Genomic DNA, 22868 nt, shown 5'->3' on the forward strand with positions numbered 1-22868 from the left:
CCTCTCCAGCCACAGCCAACATAAGCCTCCAAGGGAAGGGAATGGCGCAGGTGGGCGGCCGGCGGCACGTCGGAGAGCTGGCACCCTCCCCTTCGTGAATATTGGATGAGAACATCTGAGACCGCCGAAGCCCGCTGGGGCGGCACCCTGCCAGAGGCGCCCCCGCCACACCGGTGCGCCCCGAATCGCACCTTGCTGCAGAGTGCCGGGACCTGGGCACCTGGACACCACCTTTGGGGCCACGTGGGGGGTTTTAATAGGTGATTAAAACAACGGCCGGCACTCTGGGCTCAGACTTGGTTGGGGAGAAGGAGCGGCCGGCCGCTGGTTGCCTCCCGCCTGCATCCCAGGTGGACCCGAGTCCCGGGTCCGATTACGGGCTGTGGATGAATTATTCACAGCCTCGTCCGCCTTCAGAATAGCCCGGAGCGTGTCTGGAGTGGAGGGCTGAGCCATCAAAATCCAGGCTGGCTCAAGCACCAGCTCCAGAATCGAGTCGGAGCTGGCCTGCCTGCTCCAGATAGTCCCCTGTAGATATGGTGCCACACAGGTAGGAAGGTGGGCGCTGCGGGCGTGCGCCGGCCTCACGCAGGGGGGCTGCCCTGCCCTGGGGGTGGGCTCTGCCCTTTGCCTCATGGAGAGCCGGCCTTGCCTACAGAGCCACTGAGCCCCCTCGGCTCACAGCCTGGAAGAAATGCCCCGGCTGCCAGGTGAGCCCTGTTCTGGTGGGTGGCAGAGGTGGGCTCGGCTGGAGCACAGCTTTGGCACCTGCCCGCGACTCTCACTGTGGCCTTGACCACGATGGGTGGGCGGCCGGGCAAAGGGGAAAGCGAAAGCTCACGAGGAGCGTGGGAGGTTCGCTCCGAGCCCACCCCATGTAAATCCACCCGGTGGAGGAGACGAGCCCCCTCCCCTTCCTCCAGAGAGCCCAGGAGGCCGCCCCGGGGGTGAGCTCTGGCCAGCTCAGGCCCCGGGAGCGGGCCTGCGGAACTCACCGCCACTCACTTCTGGACAGGCAAAGCGGTCGCTTGGGGGTGTTCCCTGGACACCGAAGGGCGGGCTGGCCGCCCACCGTCTGCCCCTAACTCACCTCAGTTGAATGGCTTGGCAAGATTTTTGGTTCTCTTAAAAGCATACAGAAACTGGAGCAGGGCCGTCTTTCTAATACAGCCCCCCTGCCTTTTAAAAGAAACTCTTTTAAAAACAAATGCCCACCCCTGGTCTTAGGGACAAGTCAGAAATTTTTAGCTCTAAAAACTCACTAAAGTTTCTTCCTTTCGTCTTCTGTTGAATTTCTGCTTGTTGCACAACTCTTGAAGGTGCAAAGCCGGGTGTGTGAGTGGGGGAGGGGGGCACTTGCGACGATTCTGCGCCTCCTCATCCCATGCAAGCAGGGGCCCAATCCTGCAGCTGCTGGCTTCCCCCAGCCATGCCGAGTTCTTGCTGTGGGTGCTTCCAAGAGTGACAAGACTGGATTTTCTTCCACCCCCACCCCACACACCGATTCCCACCCATTTTACTGAAAAAGGACATTTTCAAGCCATGCAGAAAGAGACTTAAAAGACAAGAAACTGCAGTATTACACCAGGGACTAGAAACTTAGATTGAAGAGAGAGAAGAGGGGACATCAAGGTACCTGAAGGGCAAATGGAGGTGTTTCTTCTCCTTCCCCTTCACCTTATCTCTGAAAATACAAATGCCAAGAGATTGGGAAACAATTCCCTGGCTGGCAGGGACACAACACCCCCCCCACACACACACACACACACCAGCCCTCGAAAAGAAGCTTTCCAAAGATCACGCCCTGCCCCACAGCAGATCCACACAGGGCCTGGAGGCTGAAAGAGCAGCAGCCCCAGCAAGAGGCACTTCACAAGCCCTTTTCCTCAGCGCGTGCCCGTCTGCTCCGCATCACGCACCCTCTTCCTGGCGGTCTCAGAGGCCACAGCACGTGGGAAAGGGGCCCGGCCAGGGCCAGGTGCCTGATGCGTGTCGTTTTTGTAAAAATGACTTGGCTCTGGAAACAGCCTTGCCTGAAATCCACCAGACAGCTGATCCCTGCTGCGTCTTGGTGTTCGGGGCCAGCATTCTGGGGGCCCCCAAGGACGCCCCCAGGCACACAGGCACGTGCGCACACAACCCAGGCACGGAATTTCTGGGCCCCTCAATGACCCGCAGAGCCCTCACACGAGGGAGGGAAGAAGCGCAGAGTTCCGCTGGACAGAAGAGGTGCGGGGGCGTCGTTCTCGGGCCGCCGCACACCCCCGCTCTTGGGGAGGGTCCGAGACGGGCAGCCCACCCAGGCCAGCCACAGGGGCGCTGCTCCACCCTCCCCCCCGCGTGCCCAGAGCTGACGCCCGGCGCGCCCCGCCTGCGCCCCCGGCCCGCGGAGGGGTGGGGCGCGGGCGCTCGGCGCTGCCGCGCCAGCGTGGGGAGGGGGCCGTCCAGCCCCCGCAGCCTCGTGGACGGCGCCCCGCCGCCCGCCCCTGCCCCAGGCGCCCGCGGGAACGGCTCGGGCACGGAGGGTTTTCGAGGGGCGGGCGGAGGCGCGTCCCCGCGGGGCCCGGGAACCCTGAGCCACGCGGGACGCGGCTCCCCGCTCCGCTTTCACGGGGCTGAACGGCCTACCGGACGGCTCCCTTCCCGCCAGGGGAGCTCGCCCCGACGGCGCCCCGGACTGGAATTCGGCCTCGGGAGGGAGCGGCGCTGCGCCAGGTGCCGCGGGAAGCAGGCGGATCAGGGCGCGGGGGGGAGCAGGCCGGGGGCGGGGTTGTGCGAAGGGAGCCCCCCCCGCGCGAGGCGGCACCCCTTCGCCGCGGGGGCCGCTCCCCCTGCCGCTCGGAGGGGGCGGCCTGGGAAGGGGCGCCCCGCTCCGCCCTCAGCCCCGAGCGCAGCCGCTTCCGCCCAGAAACGGCCCGATGCGCGCACTGCGGGGCGCTCAATCGCGGTGAGAGCACCAGCCGCCGCGCCGGGCTGGGTCCCTTGCGCGTCGCTCTTGCGACTGGCACGTGGAAAGGGTGGGACTTGGGCAGCATAAATAAGCCCCGTGCACTTCAATGGGCCTCTTCTATATACCGTCAGCACTGAATTCTACCCACTATATTAAGACGCTTGCTTGAAAAACAACGACGCTCCATATGAATCAAAATTGTGCACCGAAAAAAGTGCATTAGAAAAGGAGCCTAGAAGGATTTGGCTGAATGTTCATGCTTTTTACAAAAAATCCGTTTGGGAAAAATACATTTCCTTTCTGGTATTATATTTATACACTACTCAATAGTCAAAGCTCTCTGGGCAGTTCACAAGAAAGAAACCCCTCAAAATACAATTCTGTACACAACTTAGAGGATGCTTTCTCTCACTGTCCCACACACACGCACACTCACAAGAAGCTGAGACAATCCAGACTGTCAGCTCCACCCACGTGCCCCACCGGCGTCCAGGAGGAGGGGGTCTGCCTTCGCTGAAATCATTGAGTCATTGAAATAATCTGGAGCGTTTCTCCCTTTTATACTGCATTGTTAATGTAGTATGTTATAAAGTTAATGTGCCGTTATAAAGCGCCAGCTACTGGGTGGGACCGCAAAGGTAAATACAGAGATACTTCTCCGCAAGGGGAGGGTACCTCTGCTGCCCGCGTGTTTCTCTGCCGTCCAAATGCGGCACCTGCAGGAGGGTGTTCTCTCAGAGATGTTGAGGCTGGTCCGAAGGGAGCTGCTTTCGTGGCCACGGCCGAACGGGGGGCCGAAAGGGCAATGCCAACCGGCCCCTGGGGCCTCTTTCCACCAGAGCAGCAACCCTGGGGCCCGCACGCTGGAGCAGAACGGGAGAGGACCACGCCGCCGCCTTCCTGCCATTTCCCCATCGAAATGTTACTCCAGGTGCTTTTTCATCCGTAGGAGGGAAGCACCCGAGCTCCCGCATCCGGTTCTTTTCCCCAGCAGCCCCTGGAAGGCGGTTCCAAGCAGAACAACGGCAGGTGGGAGGACACCTTCCCTTCTGCTGCACATGAGGCCTCTGCGTGGGGGATTTATCCTACTCCCCCAAGCGGAAGCCTGTTTTCTAATCTACCAAACAAGGCACTATCCTTCGAGGCTTGGGATGCTCCTGGGCCCAGAACTGCCCCTTGAGGCACAGGGGGACTCGGTGGCGCGGGCTGCCTTTCATCAGCTGAAGCCGATCCCCCGACTATGCCCCATCTGGACAGCGGGTGCCCGGCGACAGCCACGCATGCCCTGGGCGCCTCCGGCTGGGTTGCAGCATGCGCGGCACGTGGGCCTGCCGTTGGAAACAGCCCTGGGATGTCAACAGATGCAACACGGCAGCAGGAAGGGGACCGGGACCTGGCTAGCCCCACTGGCGGCCGGTTGAAGCCCGGGCCCGAGTCAAGGGGGGCGCCTGTGCTAGCATCCAGAGCCCTAAACCTCTTGGGGCCGAGCTATCTGAAGAGCCCCCCTGGCCCATAAGTACCTGCCTGGACCCTGAGGGCATCTCTGGGGATCCTTCTCTGGGAGCCCCTCCAAAGGGGGGGCAGCAGCTCCCAGGAGCAGGGGCTTTTTGGTTGCGACACCCCGATGTGGCACAAGCTCTCCGAGGATGTGCGCCTGGCACCTACTTTGTACCCTTTCCAGTGCCGGGCGGAGGCCTTTTTATTCGCTCCGCATTTTAGCTTCTGAACTTTATTCTAATATTGCATTTCATCTGCTTCAATGCTGCAGTCGCTGTTGTGGTGTTTTGCTGTTTATGTAAGAGAGTGTGTGTGTGTTTTAGCTCCTGTTGCTCGCAGAGAGAGCGTCAGCTATTGGGCGGCATACAAACAAACATTTCCAAGCCTGGCACCCAGAGAAGGCTCAGAGCGTCACAGCAAAAGCACACAGAGAGAGACAGAGGAAAGGACACACGAAACACGGCAAAAACGAAACCAAAAGCAGCCGTCAGTCACACAGAACCCAGCAGCAATGCGAAAAACGGGGCCCTGTATAGGGTCTCTTTTGCTCGTGGGAATGCGCCTTCCGGGTCAAGGCAGCGCCCTGGCTGGTGGGCCAAGGGCGCTCCACAGGCATGGAGTGGCGCATGCATAATTCACCCAGGCCAGGTGGTGCTCCGCTCCATGGCTGCGTCCTGCCAATTAATGTTTTAGACCCAACGGCGATCGGGTATCCTTCCCCAGCATTGACTTTCTCCTGCCCGCCAAGACAAAAGATGCTGCCCTGGCTTAGACAAGGGGCTTTCAGCCAGTGCCAGGGGGGCACCGCCACTGGGGGGGGGGGGCAGGCTAAAAGTGCTGAAATATTTAAAGGATCTTGGCTCCGGTGGCACCGGGGCTGGCCTAGAGAAGAAAGCTGCCCAGACTTTTGGGCATGTGCTGCGCATTTGAAGAGCGGGCAGCCACCGGGCGAAATCCACGCGGCAACCAAGGCAGGTTGCGCCCGTCTGGATTCTGTGGCAGCTGGTGGAGGTGGGAACGGGAGGGAAAGGAGCGCTGCTGAGCACGTTTGAGAGCTCTGGATCCGGGGTGAGCAGGGTCGGTTGCAGAACCCCACCTCCCTTGCCCGTCAGTTGAAAGGGACGGGGCTGGACCCAGAGAAATGGTGCGACCTCAGAGGAGCCCGCCTGGACATCAGCAGGGCCCAGGGAGCTGGAAGGCACCCACCGCACCGGGCCGCCCCTCTCACAGTGCCAGGGTCAACTCGTGGGGATTCGGAGCAGACAAAGGGAAGGCCTGTGTCGCACAGGGCCTGAAATTCACACCCCGAGATGGAGGGAAGGCCCCCAATCCGGACGGTTTTGAGGCGTTTGGGGAAGCTCATGGAGGAGAGCGGGGAGCTGAGCAGGGCGATGAGACCAGAGGGCTGCCTCCCGTGAGAGAGGCCATTTGCCTACGTATGCTGGATGCTGGGGAACATGGGTGGCAGGGTGCACCTGTGTCCTGCTTGCAGGTGGACATCCCACTGGCCAGTGGGCAGCCTCCTGTGGCTTCGGAACGCCGGCCTGGCCTGGGGCATGGGAAGGCAGGGGCCAGCCGCCTGGCGCCGAGCCAGTGCCCTGGGGGATCGAGCCCGGTGCTGTTGCCCTGGGCTGGCCGCCATGGTTCCCGGGGGCCAGGCAGAACCCTTGTGATTAAGGGGCCGCCCCATCCGTGCTGAGGCGACGGCACGGGCACGCAATCCTAAAAGAGCTGGCCCCACTGTGGTGCTTCGCAGGTTACCATCGTCCGTGAAGTGGGACCCCGGAGGCATCCACTCAGGGTCGCCTCTGTGCGGATGACCGGCAGAGATGGTGGCAGCGCCGGGAAAGGCTCCACCGATGCACAAGCGGGAAGGTCGGGCTCCGGCCCCCCCCCCCCCCCCCCCGAGGCTTCGCTCTGGCCCATGCAGCACAACACACGGTCTTTACCCTTCGTGCTCTTCTCCGTCTTCACCCAAACTGTTCCGTTGACATGCACAAACACAGAAACACAGTTAAAGTGAATCGCCCGCGTTACTGCAGGGAGAAGCGACGTGGTCGGTGTTGCTCACCAAAGTGGGAGTTTCAAGCATGCATGGGGGGGACACGCATCAGGCCGCCCCCCCCAAACGGGCATCCTCCCCTGCACTGCAGAGCTTGCCTTGGTCACGGGGACCGCTGCCCGCCCACACCTGGAGGGCCACATGTGCCCCACGGCTGCCATGCCACGTGGGGGGGGTTACTGCCGGCGCCTGCCATGCTTCCAGCTCTTGCGAGCCCCCACGCATGCGCCAGGGCTGGCAGCGAGCCTCCCACTTGTCAAGCCAGGCTTCCCAAGCCTCGGGGGGAGGGGGGTTTCGATTTCGATTTATAGCCTGCCGTTTTCCTACAAAGGGCTCAAGGCAGCTTACATCCTCCTCCTCCTCCATCTTATCCCCACAACAACCCTGTGAGGTAGGCTGGGCTGAGAGTCCGTGACTGGCCCAAAGTCACCCAGTTGCCTCCGTGGCTGAGCGGGGACTCGAACCCAGATCGCCTGAGTCCCAGTCCCACACTCTTCACCACTACGCCACACTGGTTTCCTCGGGTGAGAATGCCAGGCCAGAGCCCTGAAGGGGCTCGGCCCACTGAGGCAGGGCTAACAGTCCTTCTGAACGCCCGAGCCGGTCCTAAGGGTGCTCCAGGCACGGGCCGCTGGCGTTTGGCTGGGGGCTGGAGGGCTCTTCTCTGCCCCCAGGCTGCCCCAGAGAGTCCCGTTTCAAAGGCAGCGGCTGAAAGCGGCTCTTTGCTGATGGGAGACTCCACAGATCAGCCGCAGTTACGGATGGGGAAAGCGATGCAAGAGGCAGGCAGGAAGGCTACCCCCCCCCCCCCCCAACGAGCTTTCCACCCACATAATTTCCCCCGGCCGCCCTTGCTTTGCAAGGGAAAAGCAGTTTCGGGAAGGAAGCGGGAGGGGGAGGCACAGGTGCTGGGTGCCCCTCCTCCCTGCGCTGGGAAGCCAAGCGGGCCCCTTGCCCAGTGGCAGCACGTGCCGCGCAAACGGCGGGCGGATCGGGCCCCATGCGGCGCCCAGGTCTCCCCGGTGCCCCTCGCCTGCAGAGGCCGAGAGGGAGGCTGCGAAGCGAGGGCCGGGCTTGCAGGACGCGGCTGCACCGGCCACGCGCAGGAAGGGCTCGTTTCGCGGCTGCGGAGGCACCGGCCACGCGCTCGCTCGCTTCCACGGGCTCGCGATTGTGGCCCTCCGGGCGCTCACATGGGGAAAGGGCCAGACCACGGGGCTCCCCCTCGCCACAGGCCGCAGAGCGCGTCCTGCGCGGGGGCCAGACTAGGGCCCCCCCCGGGGCCCCTCCATTCTGCGCGCCTGCAAAATCTCGGGTGAAGTGCGGCAGCTCCTGCAGCGGGCAAGCTGCTGATCCGGCAGCTCCGCGCCGCCGCCGAGCGATCATTTCCGTTCCAAAGGTAGTTTGTTTTCCCCCGGTGGGACAGGGGAAGAGCTGACTAACGGCACATCGTCTCTAATGATGCTGGAAGCGCAGACAGCAAATGACTCTTTAATTAAGTCTGCAGACCATGCTGCAACCCAGAGCCCTGCCAGGAAGACACCGTCTCCACGGACCCCCAAGAAGCGCGAGTGCGTGCGTGTGCGTGTGTGTGTGTGTGAGAGGGAGGGAGGGAGCGTGCGCACATGCAACTGAATCTTGCCACCACTGCTCTCAGGGAGCCATCTTTGATGTTATTCCCACTGCCTCTTTCACCTGCTGAGCAATATGGCCGTGCTGGCTGTGGATGATGGAGGTTGTATTCTCAGCGATCCAGGGACATTTAGTTGAAAATGGACAATGTGCACCTTCCCGAATACAGACCCACAAGGGCAGCTTGGGGCTTTAAAGCACCCGCCAGTTCGCCTTTGCTGTTCCCTGAAGGGTTTGTGATGTTACGGTTTTTGCAAATCGCCTTGAAATCTTGGAGAGAAGCTGCAACGGTGGATTGTCCGGGCTGACAGTCTATGGCTGGATGAATCCCATGGCCCCCTCCCGGCTGACCAGGCTCATTGCACCCTTTAATGTAAGAAGAGTGACATTTAGTGGCTTGTTAAGCTCCTCAACCCCTCCATGGATCACTGCCTTGTTGTGGCGAAGGGGCTTGCGTATCGCAATGAAGCCATGAGCTCTGCCGTGCGGGGCCACCCAGGACGGACAGGTCACAGCAGAGAGCTCTGACAAAACGTGATCCCCAGGAGAAGGAAATGGTAGCCCACTCCAGGACCCCTGCCATGAAAACCCCATGAAAACCCCATGGACAAAATCCTACAAGCTAGGCTCCTGTAGTATGTGCACCAATAACAGAAGTACAGGCAGGGTTTCGAAGAGGGAGAGGAACTAGAGACCAAATTGCCAACATACGCCGGATCATGGAGAAAGCGAGGGAGTTCCAGAGAAGCATCTACTTCTGCTTCATTGACTTTGCTAAAGCCTTGGATTGTGTGGATCACAAATTGTGGCAAGTTCTTCAAGAGATGGGAGTACCTGACCATCTTATTTGTCTCTTGAGAAACCTATATGTGGGTCAAGAAGCAACAGTGAGAACTGGGCACGGAACCACTGACTGGTTCAAAATTGAGAAAGGAGTTCGGTAAGGCTGTATCCTGTCACCCTGCCTATTTAACTTATATGCAGAGCACATCATGAGAAAGGCAGGCCTAGATGAATTACCAGTTGGAATTAAGATTGCTGGGAGAAATACCAACAACCTCAGATGTGCAGATGATACCACTCTAACGCCGGAAAGTTAGGAGGAGCTAAAGAGCCTCTTGATGCAGGTGAAGGAGGAGAGTGCAAAAGTTGGCTTGAAACTCAACATTAAGAAAACTAAGATCATGGCATCCGGTCCTCTCACTTCCTGGCAAATAGTTGGGGAAGAAATGGAGGTAGTGACAGATTTCATTTTCCTAGGCTCCAAGATCACCGCAGATGGGGACTGCCGCCAAGAAATTAAAAGACGCTCCTGGGGAGGAGAGCTATGGCAAATCTAGACAGCATACTAAAAAGCAGAGGCATCACCCTGCCAACAAAAGTGCGTATAGTCAAGGCTATGGTTTTCCCAGTTGCAATGTATGGCTGTGAAATCTGGACCATAAGGAAGGCTGAGCTCAAAAGGATTGAGGCCTTTGGATTGTGGTGCTGGAGGAGACTCCTGTGAGTCCCTTGGACAGCAAGGCGATCCAACCGGTCAGTCCTAGAGGAGATCAACCCTTACTGCTCTTTGGAAGGCCAGATCCTGAAGATGAAACTCAAATACTTTGGCCACCTGATGAGAAGGAAGGACTCCCTGGAGAAGAGCCTAATGCTGGGAACGATTGAGGGCAAAAGGAGAAGGGGAGGGCAGAGGATGAGGGGGCTGGATGGAGTTACTGAGGCAGTGGGGCTGAGCTTAGGTGGCCTCCGGGGGATGGTGGACAGGAAGGTCCGGAGGAATGTTGTCCAAGGGGTCGCGATGGGTCAGACGCACAGAAATTCCCCTTTACAGAGGATTTTCCCAGGAGCTGCAGGACGCGCTGGCCGACAGAAATCCCGAACCACACCAGAGGGTGCTGCCCAGGCGGCCCCCGAGTGCAGTAGGCAGCCTCCAGCCACGCAGGGCGAGGACGGTGCCGGGGGGCATCGTGCCGCACGCTGGCAGGCACACCGGCATTCGCCAGGGGCCCTGCCGTGGGGGACCCTGTCCGCTGCAGAAGTCTCGGGCAGACCTGGGGAGAGGCTGCAGGGATGCCACGTGCTCACGAAGCGGACGGCCACTGGCACAACCCCCTACGCTGCATGGCCGGAGCGCCCGGCGTGTTCGGGAGCTGGCTCTACTGACGCACCCAAAGGACAGGCGATCCCGAAAGGCTCCGGAGCGGAGGCACGCATCTCGGGCAGCTATACGGCACAAAGCAAGGGGTATCGGGGTTAATCCCAAGAACAGGCAAGGGGCCTGGACGCAGAGCGGTGCATTCCTGCAGGCGGAAAGGCACAGCTGGAGCGATGCCGGGGAGGCCGCGATGGGGCCGAAGGCGGCAGAGACCGCAAACACTTCTCTGGGGGTTTCCCGACGGCAGGATGCTGCCCAGCCCGAGAATCGCCAGATGAGGAAGCACAACGGGTGGAGTGGAAGAGCCGGGGCGGCTGAGGAAGCTGGTGGTTGTGCTGGGCCCGATCCCAAAGGCTCACGGGGCTTCAGGAAAGCTGCTGCAGCCGAATGGCTCGCCTCGGTCGTCAGACGAAATCCTCGCCACGAGAGCCCGCACCGTGGAAAGGGGGAATAGAGGCACCCGCTGCAGAAGCGAGCAAGCAAACAGAAACGGGCAGTACGCGAAGAGTTAACGGCACCGACACTGAGGGAAACAGGGCCGTGTGGACTCTGGAACAGGCAGCCTTCAGGAGGCGGCCCTGGATAGCAGGAGCAGCTACCAGCCACGGGGCAGAACCCACAGGCAGGTCGAGAGCCGCTTGCCCGAGTCTTCCCGGGTCCCTGCACACGCCTGCCTTTGCCCTCCCCTCTGCCGCGAGCCCCAGGTCCTGCTTGCCCCCCACCACCAGCTTCAGGGGGCGCTCTGAGCGCAACTGCTTGGATGACGGGCCTTAAGCACTGCGTCCAGTGGGGCTGCCCATAACTCCCAAACTCGGAGATTCTGGGCGTTTGAGGGAGCGGGGAAAGAGTGCAGAGGCAACCGTTGACCCTCAGATCGCTCTTGTCCCCCCAGCCCTGGGGCACCCCAGAATGCCACTTCCGCGGACACTCTTCACCCTTGAAAATGGCATTTTGGGGTGTTCTGGGGAGGCGGGAGGGGAGGAGGGCTCTGAGGCGAGAGCCGTACGGGGGCAGGACGCTGGCGGCTTCGGGCTACTTTTCGGCCTGTGGTTGTTGTGAGTTCGCAACTGATCTTGGTGTCACTTGCAAGCCTCCTCACCCCCCGGAGGGAGGACCAGCGAACACCCTAATAAGGAAGCCACGTCATTAATGATCCAGCCCCAGAGGGAGCATCAGCCCCACAGACGGCTGCTCCATCGGTGAAAAGGGGGCAGGAAAAGTGGCAGTGGGAAGACTCGGCTGCCCACACACGTGAAAGGAGGGGGGCTGGGGACCCTCTGCATGGAGACGCGTTTCCGGGGCTTCGGGGGTTGCTATGGCAGCAGCTGCATCCAAGAGCGGCGCCTGCCTTTCCGGCAGCCCCAAGGATCTTGCGCCAGGTGGCCGAGACACCCTCAGATTCCTGGGGGGAGCTGTGCCTCCGCCCCGGGACAGCAGCTGGGGGAAGCCCCCGAAGCGCCTGGCTTGCGACTCGCCTGGGCCGTGCCCACCCCACACATGCCCCGCGGTCCGGGCCAGGCATGCTTGGAGGAGCCAGAGGCAACGAGGGCAGGGGGCGCCCGGGCCAGAGGCTTCCAGGGTGCTCACCCGTGCAGGCAGAGCAGGCAGGCGAGAGCCAGAGCCTCCCGGAGGCCGCGGGGACATCCTGCGTGAGCCCCGGGGGGCCCTCGAGGGCCCAGCCTCACGTCAAAAGCCGAGAGGATGTCGTTCGCTCCCTGAGCGCACCTGGAAGCAGGCGGAGCTGAGGGTCATCCTTTCTAGGGCCCGTCCGCAGGAGCCCTCCAACATGGCTTTTGGACCCGGGGGTCCAACCAGCAACCCGGGGACCACGCACGGCCCCCCAGGAAGGCCCCAATCTGTTCTCCGCTGCTGAACCCTCCTCCTCCTCCTCTGTGTGCCCCTCCCCTTCCCAGAGGTCCTCATGCAGGCTGTGAGGAGAGGATGGCTGGATCGGGACTGCTGGGGGGGGGGGGACACATGCACACACGCCCGGCCCCCAAATTCGCACTCCATGCGGGTCCTGGGGCCAGGAAGGTTCAAGGCATGCCGCACCGCACTCCACAGCAATCAGAGAAACCCCTGAGGGGAGAGGTTTCTGCCAACACCCCCTGGCCTTGTAAACGCACCCCATTCAGGAAAAGGGAGGTACTGCCATGCACCAGCCTTCTCCAACCTGGCGCCCCCCACAGCTGTGGGCTCGCCAGGGCCCCCATCCCCAGCCAGCATAACCCCCGCTCCAAAGGCCGCTTTGGAGGCGGGGAACTGGATGGCGGAGCCAGGGGCCCCGGGTTCTGGTCCCCACATGGCCATGAAGCCCCCCGGGTGACACTGAGCCAGCTGCTCCTTCTCAGCCCTACCTCGCAGGGTTGTTGTGAGCAGGGAATGGAGCTGCGCAAGCTGCCTGGAGCTCCTCACGAGAGGGGAAAAGTTGGGACAGGAATGCCATGCAGTCAGGGCAGGGCGGTGACTCGGGAAGGCCTCGGGTTTGCCCCCTGCCCACCTTTCGGTCAGGCTGGAGAAACCCTGGCTGGAAATTGGGGGGGGGGGAGGGCAGGGGGGGGCACTGCTGCCAGCCCTTGTCAGCCACGCTGGGCAGCTGGAGCCAGGACTGGACCCCGCTGAAGGCAGCTTCCTCTCTTCCCACTGGCCCTGCTGGGCGGGATGGGGCACCCCCCAGTGCTTCCGCAGGGCGCCGGGTTGAGGAAGCCCCAGCCGTTCCCTTTCCCGGGGGCGCATCTCTCCTGCCACAAGGCCTCCCTGGAAGGGCGGCCCGGCACACCCCGCCTCTGCCGAGACACCGCAAGCCCCCGAGCCGCCCGCCGGCAGCCCAGCCGCCGCCTACCTCGCGCTGAGGGAGCTCTGGCTGATGGTGTCCCCCTCGCCCAGGAGCTCGTCCTCGCTGTGGTAGCACATCTCCTCCTCTTCTTGCCTGTGGGGTGGGCGGCGATACGCAGGGCGTGATGCCAAGGACAGGGACAGGGCTCCACTCGGCCCCGGGGCAGGAGCGCAACCCCGGCCGGACTGGACGGCGGGGCACCCACAAGCGGGCTGGCCTCGGGTCTCGGGGGGCCTGAGATGCTGCCCGGGTGACATGCTGCCACCCCCCCGCCTGTGTCGCTGTGAGCAGGAGTGGGGCTCGGAGCCGTGGGACCGAGGCCGCTCCAACACAGAGCGTTCCGCTTCCTGCCTGGCTGCTGCTCCGCGGTCCCCCCCCCCCCGGCGTTCACGGGGCCGGTTCTGGTCCACCAGGTATCTGGGGGCTCAGCCCACCTGGCCAGGAGGCAACTGCATCCTTCCCAGCCTGGCGCCTTTCCCATGACTACCACTCCCATCATCCCCTGCCAGCAGACCGACACGCTTGGACAGTGCCGGGTGGCGGAAGGCCAACGCGGCTTTCCCCACGTGTGCGCGGCTGGCCATGCACCGCTCTCCACGGAGCCCCCGGGCACGGCGGCACTCCGGGCCGGCCCCCTCCCCACACGCCGACGCGCCATTCTTGCGACGCGCCACCGTCGCCTAGCCGCGCACTTCCGAGGGGGCCGCGGACCCCTGCCTCCGTGCGGCGGACCCCCGCCTCCGCATCTTCCACGGGTTGCCCGCAGGTCCCTGGCGCTTGCAAGGCTTTTGCCACGTGACATGGAAGCCCCCGCCCCAAACTGCGGTGCCCCGGAACAGTGCCAGGGTTCCCACCCGACCGTGTGCCTTGCCATGCCGCCAGGGGTGTGCGCACGTGCGTGTGCAGGCGTGCCAAAGATCGGCGCGGGGGTGGGGGGGGGAGAGCCGGGGCAGGCGCTGAGCTGCACAGCACTGCTTCCAGCCCAGGCCGCCCCCCGCCCTCCCCGGCTCTGCGTTTGCCTCATTCCCCCTCCTCACTGCAGGAAAGCAATGGAGGAGAGGAGGACGGAATCGCTGGCCACTGCTCCCGGCCGGCCGGCAGCCCCGGGGCTCGTCCATCAGGAGCCCCTGCGGCTGCTCCACGCACACGAGGACATGGGAGGGCATGACTGATTCAGCAGCAGCCACGCGTCCCGGAGGGCTGCCCGGCCACGACCCACCCATCTGCTCCCTGTTGGCCGCGGCACCAGAACTCGGCCGGCCTGGGAGTTCTCCGAGATCAGCTCTATCCTCAAGATGCTCCCCACGCCTCGTCTTCCTGCATTATCAGGGCAGCTCTCCCCACTGAGTGGGTCCCACCTCTACCGTTTCTAAGCTGGTATTTCTCCTCTCCCCAGCTTTGGGGTGTGACTCGCTTTCATACCGTCAGCCTCCACTCTGTGCCATTCTTACAAAAAGCAAACAGGCCATTAGAAAGATAAATTCCTTCCCATCCGCCCACACGGGCAAACATACTGCCTGAGGAAATACAACAGAAATGAAAATCATTTTCTTCCGACTGAAGGCAGAGGTGAGCGCTGATGGAGCGCTGAAGTCAGGACCCCCAGGGTGTGGAATGGGCTTCCAGGGAGGTGGTTTTGGCCCCCTCGGTGCGGGTGTTCAAGGATAGGCTGGACGTCCACATGGTGGGCATGTCGTGAGCGGAGCCGGCTGGTGCCAAGGGTCAGACTAGATGCCCCGGGAGGCCCTTCCTGACTCGCTCTGTTTTCTATGTTTCTATCTCGAGGTTTGACTTGGCCACTGGACCCTCTGCATGGATTGCCTGGGCTGGCACTGTTCCAAGGCCCATTTGCTATGGGACGGGAATGACAGAATAATAATAATTATTATTATTATTTTGCCAGAATTGGATTACATTTGCAGAGATGGCTCCAAAGGGACACACTCGCCAAGTTCAAGACGAACAGGTGCTTGTGCCAGGGAAACCTTTGTATGTCGAGGGTATCGGAAAGTGGGCACGCTCATCCCCGAGGTTCCTGGAGGACGCAGGTTCCGAAAGCAACAGCGATGGCCCTGAGCAAGAATCCTGCACGGTTTCGAACGGACGGGTGCCGAGGCCCAGGGAGGGGAGCCCCCGCCTCTCTCGGGAGCAGGCTCGGCTGCTTCTTCCCACCTCCTTGGCAGCTGGGCACTTTGTGGAAAAGTGGCACAAACCCCAGAAGTGATTCCAGGAAAGCACCTCAGGGGCCGTGGGCTCTGCCACGCTGGAGGCAGGCGAGAGGCAGCCGAAGAGCGCTTTCCCCCGGCGCCCTGCACTGGGCAGGAGGCTGGACGCGATGGCTCAGAGGACTGTTCCCTGATCCTGCGAAAGAGACCTGCAAAGTCTCGGGGTGATGGGAGCAGTGAGGAGTTGAGATCGGCATCAAGCGGTGCAGCGTGGCAGCACCAGAGCAAAGCAGGTTTTGGCTGCAGGAGGGGCTGACCAAACGACTGAGAAGGGAAAGCAGGGACGAGCGGCGCTTCACACCCCACCCTGCAGCCCAATCTCCGGATCCCCATGCTTGCCACCCACCTGGGAGCCACCCTGCACAGCTCGCAGTCCCTTTCCCAAAGCGCCGGGCTGGGAAAGGCCCAGCAAAGCACGCCCTACAGCCAGCAGGCGGAACCGTCCACCCGCCAGTCGCCCTGCTCCTCTCCCCCCGCTGCAGCGCGTCCGGGGAAGCAGAACGCGACGGCACTGTTTTCGGAGGCCCGTGGCTGGCATGCCCCAGGCCCCAGGGCGCCCTGGGCTCCATCTGCTCCCCGCTTTGGTTCTGGTCATTCCCCGGGAACCCTGCTTTGCCTCGGGAGGCACCAGGCTGGTCCAGCAAGCTTGTTGTGGTTCCGGCTTCCCCTCCCACCAAAACCCAGTGCCTGGGAAGGTCCACTACACTCGCCTTTCTCGCAGCCTCCGGCGTTTTCAGGAGCTGCTGACAGAGGCTCCCCCTGGTGAGCCAGTGCAACCCGGCACAGTGACCGTGGCTGTCTGGTTAGCTCTGTGGGGCAGCCTTCAATGGATCACTGGCCAAATCGGCTCCCAGTATTGGAGCAAGCGCTCCTAAGCTCTGACCAACACGTTCTGGCAGGGACCACAGCCCGGGCGGAAAGCCGCACGCCCCTCCCTGCAGCTGGTGGGCGCTGGACCTCCAGGCAGAGAGCTGCTCCCGGGTTCCGGATCTGGAGAAAGCAGGCTGCACTGGGGAGGGGGCGGGGGGGGCACTCCTGCTCGGGGCTGGCAAAACCTGCGGAAACTGAGGCGTGATCCCCGCCACAGCCAACCGTTGGCCTCCTGCCCAGGAAGAATTCTTCACCTATTGATCTGGGGAATCGATCTGCACCTCCAGGAAGAAGCTTCAGTCCAGCTTTGCACTGCAAATTGGCTATTTAGTGCCGCCTCGCAGGCCTCGGTGCGGGTCGGATCGGATCGTGGCTGCCGAGCCTTAACAGGTGGAGGGGAACGATTCGCTTCCTGCTTGCAAAGCGATCAAATAGAGCGGGGTCCCTCCCCACAGAGAGAGCAGTGCTAGGCAAGCACCAGGGAGTGCCTGAGGGGGGCGGCTGAGCTCTCACTGCCCCCGCAGCCAGCTCCCCGGAAAGCCCCCGAGAGCAGCCCCCAAACCCCTCGCAGCGAGCCCAGCTCGTGAACGCACCGAGTGACGCTGCGCTGAGGGCCGCCCACCAGCCGCCGCGCTGCCCAAGGGGGCAGGTGGGACGCAAAGTGCCCCCATGGGATGCCCGGCCAGGGCTCCCCCGGGAACGAAGGGCACCTGCGGCCTGAGGCGGCCAGGCTGGCTTTACCCCAGTGGGGGCAGCCGGGGGCAGCCCCTGGCCCTGCGCCCCGCAGAGCTGGCTGCATCCTTCTGCTCACTGTAGCCCCGAGATGCCGGTGAAGCAGCCCCCTCCCACCTGAGGTCCTGCAGGTGTGTTGGACTACAACACCTATCAGCCCAGCCGCCAGGCCAACGACCTGGGCACCGTGGCCGTGGCAGTTCAGCACGCCTGGAGGGGGCCAGGTGTGGGGAGAGCGTCCTACACGCTCCCTAAACTGACTGGAGAACAAGGAATATGGGCATCCGGCAACACGCCGGCCTCTCAGAACCATGGGACTTGTTACCTGCCCCCCTCAAAAAAACCCAAAACCGGCAGGGGAGAAGGCAAGCTGCCCTCCGCAGCCTCTGCATCCTGGGGCAAACGGCAAGCGCCGCATCCGCTGGTCTTTGGCATCCGCAGACGAAGGACGAAACCCCGCAGCCCGTCGAGCCCAGCGAGGGGGGCTGGCCAGGCCTGCTGTGTCACGGGGGACGCCCCCCTTTCCCCCACAGCTCCATTTTCCTCCCCAGCCATCCCACTTGCCCCAGCGGTGCTAACTGGGGAAATGCTGGGGGGGGGGGGAATTAAGCCCCTCTGCAAATCACACCACAGTGCTGAGGGACCCCATAGCAGATACACAAAGGGGGGGGGCTCAGCCACCGGGAGCATTTAGAGCATGGACGGAACATCGACCCCACACGCGCACGATCAAAAGCACCCCCTTGGCCTGGCCTCAGCTAACCGCCTGCACGGCCCACGCCTTCAGGGGCTGCCAGGAACCCCCAGAGCCAAGCCGGGCGTCAGGCATCGCACGACCAACGTGCGCCCCCGGGGCTGCAGCCTCAGAACCTTCTGGAGGCCTCCTGGCACGGAGCCCCCACCATCTGCAGCTGCAAGACAACGCCGGCGCTTGGCCCTCAGTCCTCGCCCCTGCCTCGCGCAGTCCGTACCCCCGCGACCCACAACAGCTGGGGGTGCCCCGAGCCGGGGGCCTCAGCAAGACTCTGCCTGCGCGCACGGGCTGCACTTCCCCCACACACGCGTCTTTGCGGGTTCCCTTTCTCCTGGTGCGGCTTTTGAACACCCCGGAAAAGGAGGGGCCATGGGGCAGCCGGGCAGGGCTGAAGCCGAACAGCCGCCCTCAGCAGCGGGGTGGCCAGCCTCGTGCCCCACGCGCCTCCTGCGGGGCCAGCCCCGGCGGCACGAGGGCGTGCGGCAGCCGGGGGAGCCAGGGGAGCCGAGCGCGTGCGAGGCCACGGCCTGAGAGCAGCCCCTGGAAAGCCGCGTGGCGGAAGCGAGCCCGCCCGACAGCCCGCTTGCCGCTGGAGCGCTCGGTCCCGGGCCGGCCGGGCAGCCCCTGGCAGGCCGCTGCGGAGCCCCGTGGCCGTGGGTGCCGGGAAGGGCCAGGGCCCCACAGCCTGCATTTGGGCGGCTACCTCCGGAGGGCCCTCTCCGCCGCGCTGGCCTTGCTGGGGGAGTGCCGGCGGCCGGGCAGCAGGACGTCGGTCTCTCCAGGGCCCCCCTCGCAGCGGCCCTTGGGGCTCTCCAGGAACTCCTCGTCGTCCCAGGTGCCCACGGTGCCGTCCATGGCCTGGTACCGAATTTCGATGGAGATGCTGGTCTGCAACAAGAGAGAGGAGGCCCGTGAGGGCCGGGGCCGCGGGGGCGAGACCCTCTCCCCCTCTGAAGACGAGCCGCTCGCCTCTCACCCACCCCAGTCCTCAGCCGCCTCCAGCCAGCTTGAGCCAAACCATCTCGCCCCCCACCAAGCATTTCTCTCCGAACGAAGGAGACCCACAGAGCTCAGAGGACTCGTGCTGGACCGTAGCCCCATCATCCCCGGCCTGCAGGCTGCAGCCGAGTCTGCTAGTGACTAAACCCCAGTGAAGGCAGTGGGACTCCTTTGGAGCAAGGGTGCTTAGTGGGGTGGCCTGCTCTGGGCGACCAGTAAGTCCTTTCCCAGTGGAGAGCCCAGTGCTGCCACTGCCAGCCGGAGAGAACGGTGCCATAGAAACAGAAGCAGCGCGAGTCGGGAGGGACCTCCCGGGCCATCTAGTCTGACCCCGGCTCCAGCCAGCTCCACTCACGACAGGCCCACCATGTGGACGTCCAGCCTGTCCTTGAACACCTGCACCGAGGGGGCCTCAGCCACCTCCCAGGGAAGTCCATTCCACACCCTCGGGGACCGGTGCGATGATGTGGATGCTGGGGGCAGAATCCCTCTCGAAGCACATTGCTGTGAGTTTTCTCCCCTCGGCCTGAGGCGGAACTGCAGCTCCAGCCCGGAAACCCCAGTGGGGGGTTGGTGCCCACGGCTCGGAGGCCTCGCGGCTCCGGGCGACAAGCGGCGTTCCGTTTGGCTTCGAGGACCACGACTCCCAGGGGCGGCTGGCACAAATGCTCCACCGGAATGCCTCTGGACGCCTGTGGCTGGGGAGCATGGGGGGGGGGGGGCTGCTCCCTCGGGGCCTCTGGACCTTGGTCTGATCCGGTCTCAGGGCAGCCTGGATGTTCCTGTGGGTAAGAAAGGGGGAGCCGTCTTTCCGAGGGGCCCCGGCCACCCCCCTGTGCCGACGGGCTCCCGCGGGGGCTGCCGGGGGGGTACGCATGGAGAAACTGCCATGTCCCCGCAAGCCCCTTCGAGGACACAGGCCTCCCCGGACCTCCAGCACCTGGTGGGTCCAGCTCTGAGGTCAGTCCTGGAGCCAAGCAGGGGGACGAGTGGAGGCACCCGAGGGTGGTCCTGCGGAAACTGGCCGGGGGTGTCTGGGATGGGGGAACGGGCCGTGCTCTGGGGCCCGGGAGAGGGCCGAGGAGGCTGCCCGGCCGTTCTGCTCTTGTGCCGCTCGTCTGCTCTCGAGGAGCCCGGCCAGACAAGCGGCCCACCTGCTTCATGAGCTTCCCTGCCGCCCGTCGCCGGAGGCTGTCGAGGGCTGCGGAGTCGGAGGGCGGCCTGCAGGGTGAGGCTGCAGCGCAGGCCTGTTGGACCTCCGTCCTGTCTGAGGGCTGCCACGAAGCCCTAAAGCCCGGGTCCAGCCGGAAGCTCAGCATCTGTGCCGCGGCCGGAGGCCCCTGGGCTGCGCTGCACCGTGGGGGCCTCCGGCTGTGCCGGCAGCCCCTCGCCTCCCCAAGCCCCCTGCGCAAGGCCTCGGCACGCCGGGGCAGCCGTCTCCTGAAGGGGCAAATGGGAAAGTGATCCCGCCTCCTCTTGAACGCCAGCACGGACCCTGCCCCGCGCGGATCGAGGCCCACCGGCTCTTCCCCGGAGGCCGCCAGCCGGAGCCACCGGCCACCAAATGGCACCACGCGCGGCCCCTGAGCTGCTCTCCCGGCCTGCCCAGCCGAGCTCCCCGGCCCTCCCTGCTCCCCTTCCCCTCTCCGCTCCCTTCTGTGCGCAGTCCTTGCTTCCCCTGGCGGCGACGGCCCCTCACTCCCCTCTTGCCGCGTTTGAATTCTGCACGAGTCCCAAGCAGCCGCCGAGAGGGGGCAGATGGGCACGGAATCAGGCCAGCAGCGGGTGATCAGGGCTGGGGGACCCGTCCGTGCTCCATGTGAGCAGGACAGCCCAGCGCGGCGGCGGTGGGGGTGGGCAGGGCAAGCTGTGGGCACGGGGCCTCGGAGGGGGCACTGGCCGCGGCCCTCGCGCGATCGCTGCCACCGCCTGCCCGGAGCATGGGGCCGCGGGGCGCACACGGCGATGGCTGCAGGCTGCGGTGGCTGGTGGAGCATCCATGCTCAGGTCCAGTGCGCCCTTGAATGCCTGGAGGCCAGGCAAACTTTCGGTTGGATCCAGCGGGGCTCCCCCTCAACCCCACGAACGAGGCCCCCCTTCCTCTGGCTCGGATCACCTTGACTGCGGCAGGCGCAGGAAGCCAACCCGAAAAGCGGAGAGGAGCGGTTTAGTCCCGCCTGCCTCCTTTTGTGTGTTGCCATGGTTACGGCAGAGGATGCTCCGTGAGAGAAGCGCTACACTGGCACAAAGCGCGCACGACTTGGCCACTGGCTCCGTGTCCTGGTTGCCAGAAAGCTGAGAAAATGCGGCTTCGTGCCTGGAGCAAAGCTGCTGGTCCTCATTGTGGCCCCGACATAGTTCACGAGGGAGGAGCAGGTCTGGTCCTCAGGCCTGCATGCATTTTGCACGAGGCGAGTGTCGGCCAGGGAGGCCTGCCCAGCAACACTGCCCCACGTGACCCTTCCTCAGGTCGCTGGCACCGCTCAAGACATCCCCCACGCCGCCTGTGCTTTCCGTGGGCCTTGAACAGCCAAGTCCCCGAGAGTCCAGGCCCTGCAGAGCTTTCAGTCCAGGCCTGGCAGCGTTCCGTAGCACTTGGCTCCCACTCTTTAAATTAAAACGTTGCTAGTCCTCATTAGATAAGCCGTTATAGACATATGTGCGTCGCATGTGCAGAGGGGGTGGGATCAAATGCGGACCCCTGGACACATGGGTGGGCCCTGACTGAGTCTGCAGATGAAAAGCAGGTGGGCAACCGCGATTCATCAGGGGCTTTGTGAGCAGCCCGGAAAATCCCAAGGACCTTCCCCTGCACCTAACTTCCTGCCACCTGCTTGACCCAACGGAAAGGAGAAGTTTCGAGACAATTCCAGCTGCGTGCAGGGGAGCCCCACTGGGGGGCACTAACATTGCTGGGGAGGCGTGGGGGGGTCCATTTTTCAGCCCCCATTTTTGCATGCGACAAGAACCAGGGCAGGTACGCAGGGCACCACCCACTGTTTCCGTCCCCGCACGTTGGACCGAAGAGGCGTCCCAAAAGGGCTGACCTGCCACTGGACGAGCTGACGAAGCCACCCGGAAGCTCCCAGCAGAGCGAGGAACAGACGCCCGGCGCCAGCGGAGCTCCCGCGCCAGCGACCTTCCGGAAAAGGGCCCCGGCCCGCGCCCGCCATCACCGCGCCACACCTACCTGGATGGCGGAGTTGTTGTCATCGATCAGCGTGTCCGTCACCTCCAGTCGCCCCTCCTCCACCACCTTCTGCAAGACCATCTGGAACGTTCCAATGAGTCTGGGAAGGAGCAGAAAAGTCCGTGAGCGTCCCAGGGCACCTGGATGCCCGGCCCAGTGGCTGGCACAGGCTGGGCAGCTCTCAGGTGTGCCCAGTGCTCGAGGCAAGAGAGCGACGCGGCAACTGGGAGCAGGAACGGCCCGGCTGCGTGGCACGGCTTTGAAGGCCACGGAGCAGAGGGGGCACCCGTAGGCCTCCGTTACCCAAGAACCTGCTTGTCAGGATGGGGGGGGGGGCAACAGGGGCCCTTTCGCTGGGACTTGGCAGACTGTGTGAACCGGGGCAAACGCGTCTCCCAAACAAGCCCAAGGGACATTCCCGGTCCATCCAAAGCGGCCATGAGCCCCGGTGCGCCACCGCCCTGCCCAGCCGCCCTTGAAGACCAGCAGCATCGGGGGAAAGGGCTGGCGGCCCCCCTGCGGGGCCCCACAGGCGGCCGAGGCCAGGGAAAGGCAGCCGAGAGCTCCCTGGGCCTGGCGGCGGGAAGAAAAGACAAGTCCCGGCGCTCTCCACCCGACCGCCACGGAGCCCTCGGCGGCTTCTGGCCGGGGCTGAGCAAAGCAGGCGCGTGTTGGCGAGGGGCCGCGCCGGACCCGCCCCAAGCGCGCGTTACTGTGCCCCGGGCCGCCTCGGGGACGGAAGCAGCCCTGCGAGGGAGGCCGCGGAGCAGCCCGCGTGCGCCTCGCCTCTGCCGCGCCGCCGGGCTCTCGGCGCCCCGCAAGCAGCCCCTCCTGGCTCGCCCCGCCGGCCCGCGCCTTGCGCATTCGCTGCGCGGCGAGGGGCGAGCACACGGCCGGCCTGGGCGCGCGCCGGCGAGCGAGGCCGGCACCCCGGTGCACAGGGCGGGCGACGACGGGGACGGC

At 63.9% G+C, this 22868-nt stretch overlaps 1 protein-coding gene across 1 annotated transcript in view; it reads right to left on the reverse strand.

The window, feature by feature from the left end:
• OTOF (otoferlin) overlaps positions 1-22868 on the reverse strand; it is a 107030-nt gene that overhangs the window by 42095 nt on the left and 42067 nt on the right. The window contains exons 4-8 of the mRNA XM_044450308.1: positions 21906-22005; positions 18420-18604; positions 13142-13228; positions 11887-12024; positions 10659-10762 (exon numbers count right to left, since the gene is read on the reverse strand). Of these exons, the coding sequence (XP_044306243.1) occupies positions 10659-10762; positions 11887-12024; positions 13142-13228; positions 18420-18604; positions 21906-22005 (614 nt within the window). The remainder of the gene's footprint in view (positions 1-10658; positions 10763-11886; positions 12025-13141; positions 13229-18419; positions 18605-21905; positions 22006-22868) is intronic.

The sequence above is a fragment of the Varanus komodoensis genome, unplaced genomic scaffold, assembly GCF_004798865.1.
Source record: "Varanus komodoensis strain SLA01 unplaced genomic scaffold, ASM479886v1 scaffold64, whole genome shotgun sequence".
In the NCBI taxonomy this organism is placed as follows: Eukaryota; Metazoa; Chordata; class Lepidosauria; order Squamata; family Varanidae; genus Varanus; species Varanus komodoensis.